This window comes from Cherax quadricarinatus, chromosome 4 (assembly GCF_038502225.1).
Source record: "Cherax quadricarinatus isolate ZL_2023a chromosome 4, ASM3850222v1, whole genome shotgun sequence".
In the NCBI taxonomy this organism is placed as follows: domain Eukaryota; kingdom Metazoa; phylum Arthropoda; class Malacostraca; order Decapoda; family Parastacidae; genus Cherax; species Cherax quadricarinatus.
This window is the reverse complement of record NC_091295.1, coordinates 19,591,483-19,597,475: the sequence shown is the minus strand read 5'-3', so window position 1 is coordinate 19,597,475 and position 5,993 is coordinate 19,591,483. Positions and strand designations below refer to the sequence as shown.

Sequence of the window (5,993 nt, the reverse complement as noted above, 5' to 3'; positions counted from 1 at the left end):
TGATGGAGTATGACAAAAAAACCATCCTGAGTGATGGAGTATAATAGAAAAACCATCCTGAGAGATGGAGTATGTCAGGAAAACCATCCCGAGTGATAGAGTATGTCAGGAAAACCATCCTGAGGGATGAAGCATTTCAGGAAAACCATCCTAAGTGATGGAGTGTAACAAAAACCATCCTGAGTGATGGAGTATGACAGAAAAACCATCCTGAGTGATGGAGTATGATAGAAAAACTATCCTGAGTGATGGAGTATGGCAGAAAAACCATCCTGAGTGATGGAGTATGACAGAAAAACCATCCTGAGTGATGGAGTATGACAGAAAAGCCATCCTGAGTGATGGAGTATGACAGAAAAATCATCCTGAGTGATGGAGTATAACAGAAAAACCATCCTGAGGGATGGAGTATGTCAGGAAAACCATCCCGAGTGATGGAGTATGTCAGGAAAACCATCCTGAGGGATGAAGTATGTCAGGAAAACCATCTTGAGTGATGGAGTATGACAGAAAAACCATCCTGAGTGATGGAGTATGACAGAAAAACCATCCTGAGTGATGGAGTATTACAGAAAAACCATCCTGTGCTATACTGTATGACACAATCTGGTTTTCATACTTTTTAAAAATTTTATGTTAAGGAAAATATAGTAAAAGTGATGAAGATGACATTGAGTATGACAATGCAGGAACTATGATCGCTGCTGTGGGGTGGCAGATATGATATTATCATCTGAATATAAGAAATTAACTGCGCGTTAAGTAAAACATTGATCTTATCAAGTGAAGATAGTAGTCAGCTGACACACCCACCAACGTCACTCAGGTTCCTGCTCCTGATTGGCTGACACACCCACTAACGTCACTCAGATGCAGAGTTCTTACCAGCTGAGAAGCCGTGTTTATTAACCGGCTGCCAGCGTCTGTAACAATTTGTAAATATTACACGCTTTCAAGACGTTGATTTCAATGTCATTTAGAAGAACAATGGAGGAATTGTTGCGTATTCAACCAGCATTAGTTTTATGAAGTTAAATATAAGAGCTGTTATGTTATATAAATGAATATAATATTGCGGTGGGTGTCATGGCGCCATGTGGAAGTGTCAGCAAGTTAGTGCGTGAGAGACCAGGGTGGAGGGAGGGTGTGTCACACCTCGCTGCTGTGTACAACTCCATTAATATGAAGTGTACAGATTCAGAAGACACCATGAGTGCAGGACCCAACAACATACAGTTATATCAAGGTGAGAATGCAACATGTTGCAGCACTTGCATCTTCTCCAGTGCAACATGGTCATCTTCAATATCTGATAATAAATGATGTACTTGATTAAGTTACTGAAGGTTAGCAACTTTAAGTACAAAACTTAAAGCGGTAACTACTACTATCTGTAGTTACCTCTTTAAGTGCTGTTAATACGAAATTACTCGACATTAAGTGAAGTGTTGCACATCATTGTAGATGAGGTCAGGAAGTCGGGTTTGGTATAGGTAATAAATATATCAAGTATATTAATGTGTATTGAAGAGCACACGTGGACACTTGTATAATAAATTGGGTATTCAACACAACATTGTATGACCTGTGGGTTTAGTGCTCACTTTTGATTGCAATAATGTAGATTTAACCCAGGATAACCTAATAAATTCAAACAATAACTCTTCATTCAGGTCCGTGAAAGATTTTGTAAATTACTGATCACTCATTGAAGGTTCCTTGTCGCCAGGGAGGGGCTCTAGATCCAAGGAATTTGACCTCCCCTTCCAGGCTCTTTATGACCCCTGAGGCTGTAGCGCTTCCCATCCGAACGAATGTAATATGGATTATATAAAATGAAATGTTCTCGACACTTAGTTTGTCCTTCAGATATAAGTTAAGGTTTATTAAAATGTTAATATTTTTGAAAATGTGATTTCGTAACAAATGGAGATAGTCTTTGTTGTTTTAAATGTCTTCTTAAGCATAACGAAATATAATCTTCAGTTTACCGTAGCTAATTTATCAGATCATAAACAAACCTATTTAAGATAATTTAATATTAAATTTTAATGTTATTTGTTAAATAGCTTGGAAATATAAACACACATGCAGTATAATGTGATCCTTCATTTACAACGTTTCGCCCACACAGTGGACTTTATTACAGACAGGAAGACCTGTCTGTGACTTGATAGACATTCCATAACAATGGCCCAAGCACACTTCCTTGTGGAACACTTGCTCCAATAGGATGTCTTGCAGATTCTGTTTCTCTCTGGTCACTCTCTTGAACACTATGTGCTTAATTGTCCACTTATTGAGGAATACAGAGACAGACAGTACAATAACCTGTGACATGTCAAGATATCTTATTAATGAAAATAAGATACCAGATATACTAAGCAAATTTCCTAAATTTGCTTGTAACAGATAAGTGAACTATAGATATGTAGATATAAATCCATATGTATTCCTGTTAACCCTTTGGGGGCCTAGTTCCTAGGCCTTTTGTGTATCCACATGCTCTCGCGCTACCGTCCACAGGATGGATATGGGGTGCACAATAAACTAGCCACTTCGGTGGCAAAATCTAATCTAATTCATTCTCTCTCTCTCTCTCTCTCTCTCTCTCTCTCTCTCTCTCTCTCTCTCCTCTCTCTCTCCTCTCTCTCTCTCTCTCACCTCTCTCTCTCCTCTCTCTCTCTCTCTCTCTCTCTCTCTCTCTCTCTCTCTCTCTCTCTCTCTCTCCTCTCTCTCTCTCCTCTCTCTCTCCTCTCTCTCTCTCTCCTCTCTCTCTCTCTCTCCTCTCTCTCTCTCTCCTCTCTCTCTCTCTCCTCTCTCTCTCTCTCTCTCTCTCTCCTCTCTCTCTCTCTCTCTCTCTCTCTCTCTCTCTCTCTCTCTCTCTCCTCTCTCTCTCTCTCTCTCTCTCTCTCTCTCTCTCTCTCTCTCTCTCTCTCTCTCTCTCTCTCTCTCTCTCTCTCTCTCTCTCTCTCTCTCTCTCTCAGCGATCTCTCTCTCTCTCTCCTCTCTCTCTCTCTCCTCTCTCTCTCTCTCTCTCTCTCTCTCTCTCTCTCTCTCTCTCTCTCTCTCTCTCTCTCTCTCTCTCTCTCTCTCTCTCTCTCTCTCTCTCTCTCTCTCACACACACACACACACACACACACACACACACACACACACACACACACACACACACACACACACACACACACACACACACACACACACACACACACAGGGTTTGACAAGGTTAATAAGGATCCCTAGCTTTATTGACAAGCTATTTACAGGTTAAGGATTCCTAACTTTGGCAAGCTAAGAGCTGTTACCTACATCAGCTCATTTGAAAGCATTTTTATTGTTATGAAACATACAAGTAGGGAACAGGATGAAGCTCAATTCAAATTCAAACTTTATTCTCTATAAGTATTACAATGCTGAGTTTACAGAATTTGGTTATTGTGTGGTTGACATGTAGTAAAATAATAATTACAGAGTGTACCACTAGAACGCCTAGCATGGCTAGGCATTTCGGGCAGACTTATATTAAATCTTAGGTTTAAAATGTTACAGAATTATGAGATAAGTTGGTATTATGGCTAAGTGACTAAATACTAGTTGTGAGTTTAGCAATGTGAATGCTTTTGTTTTGGCACTATACATAGTTTCAGTATTGGAGTATCACAGGCCAACTTTTGACTAGTTAAGATTCATTATTTTGAGATTGAGATTGATATTTCTGTTTATGGTCAAATGGGTGAGTGAAAGTGTTAACCACCAGGTGGTATTCGTGTAATTAGTTGACAGGGTGTATCAGGGAGATAAGATGTTTTCTGATGGTAGTTTTGAAGGTGATGAATGTGTCTGCAGTTTTGGAATTTTCAGGTAGGGTGTTCCAGATTTTAGGGCATTTGACATACATTGAATTTTTGTAAAGGTTTAGTCGGACACGGGGAATGTCATAGAGATGTTTGTGTCTGGTGTTGTGCCTGTGGGTTCTGTCACAACTATCAAGAAAGCGTTTTAGGTCAAGGTTAATATTGGAATTTAAGGTCCTGTAGGTGTAGATTGCACAGTAGTAAGTGTGGATGTACTGAACAGGGAGTAAGTTTAGATCTATGAAGAGTGGGGGGGATTTAGTGATTATTCTTACTGCGGCTTTTTGTTGGGTTATTATTGGCTTTAGGTGTGTTGCTGCAGTTGAACCCCAAGCACAGATAGCATAGGTGAGGTATGGATATATAAGTGAATGGTATAGTGTGACAAGGGCAGTTTGCGGCACGTAGTATCGTATCTTGGAGAGGATCCCAACCGTTTTGGATACTTTTTTGGTTATGTGTTGGATATGGGTGCTGAAGTTAAGGTTGTCGAGGTATAGGCCTAGGAATTTGCCCTCATTATGCCTGGTAATTAGAGTGTTGTCGATCTTAATGTTAATTTGAGCATCTCCTGCTCTGCTACCAAACATAATGTAGTAGGTTTTGTCAACGTTAAGCGTAAGTTTATTGGCTGTCATCCAAGTCGATATTTTGATCAGCTCCTCATTAACAATGGTGTTGAGGGTTGCAAGATTAGGGTGAGAGATGACATAAGTCGTGTCGTCAGCAAAGAGAATGGGGTTCAGGTGGGCCAGCATTTTCATGTGATCAACTGACTTTATCTCGTTGACATCATTATGCTGTACGAATGTGTTCCATACTCGAGTCATCCTGGGTATATATGATCTCAGATGGAGTGATGTTCTGGAGAAGGGTACAGCCAAAGTGAAGTTGCTGCTTTCTGCCCGTCTTGTGGCATAAAAGCTTCTTTCACGCTGTCCTCGAAGTGGATCCAAGTGTGGTACTTTGGCAATATTGGCCTTGTACATAACAGTAAGGCCACCCACATCCCTCATCCCTATGTTGAAGGCACTGCTGAAATGACAGATCTATCCAGGATGGGTCCAGGCGAGAGATGAGACGTCTTGCTCTGTTCTCTACTCTGTGAAGCAGTCGCAGATGAGAGGGGGGGGGGGCAGGCAAACCAAGAAAGTGGAGCATACTCAAGGTGTGAGCGTACTTGTGCCTCATACAGAATCTTGCAACCCCTGCTGTCAAGAAGATGCGAGATACGGCGAAGTGCTGTAAGCTTCCTGGCTGCCTTGTTTGCAAGATTTACAACATGGTTCTTCATGGTTAGTTTGGAGTCGAATTTCACCCCAAGGATATCAACTTCTCCAGGTGCCAACGCCCTCCCATTCATCCTTACTACTGCACCAGCATTTCCATCATGGTGCCTCCCAGCATACATAAGGGGGATTGCCAACAGACCCCTGGCAGTTTTCAAGCTGGCACTGGACAAGCACATAAAGTCGGTACCTGACCAGCCGGGCTGTGGCTGGTACGTTGGTTTGCGTGCAGCCAGCAGTAACAGCCTGGTTGATCAAGCTCTGACCCACCAGGAGGCCACAGGGGCGTTGACCCCCAGAACTCTCTCCAGGTAAACTCCAGGTAGAGACGATCATTTGCGTTTTCTCAGGTGCAAATGTTACTTGCCATCTGTTTCCCCAAGCTGATATAGCACTCAGCTGGTGATTGATGTAGTTTAGAGCAGCTGGCATTTCTTCTCTTGCATAAGTGATTGTCAGTGTACAGTCGTCTGCATATGCATGTGATTCTGGGATGAGATGAAGGTCGTTGAAGTAGACATTCCATAACAATGGTCCCAGTACGCTTCCTTGTGGAACACTTGCCCCAATAGGATGTCTTGCTGATTCCGTTCCTTTGAGAACTACACTTAGAGATCTACCATGAAGGTAATCACTGAGGAGACATAACGTAGAGCCTGCAATTCCCAGTGCTTGAAGTTTTGCTAAGAGGCCCTGGTGCCTCACCCGGTCGAAAGCGCCAGCAATGTCCAGTGCTACCACACAGCTGACTTTGGATTCATCCAGTGACTGGTGCCACTTAGTGGAGAGGTTTAACAACAGATCAGCAGCAGAGTAACCTTTCCTGAAGCCATATTGACGATCACA

General features: G+C 42.1%; 1 protein-coding gene across 2 annotated transcripts in view; it reads left to right on the top strand.

Moving 5' to 3' along the window:
- Positions 1 to 884: 884 nt before the first annotated feature.
- Positions 885 to 5,993, top strand: part of LOC128684391 (uncharacterized) — a 107,716-nt gene continuing 102,607 nt past the window's right edge. Inside the window, exon 1 of one of the 2 annotated variants that reach the window (XM_070095025.1) lies at positions 885 to 1,246. In XM_070095025.1, the coding sequence (XP_069951126.1) occupies positions 1,087 to 1,246 (160 nt within the window). In that variant the 5' untranslated portion in view covers positions 885 to 1,086. The remainder of the gene's footprint in view (positions 1,247 to 5,993) is intronic. The other variant, XM_070095023.1, reaches the window with a different exon arrangement.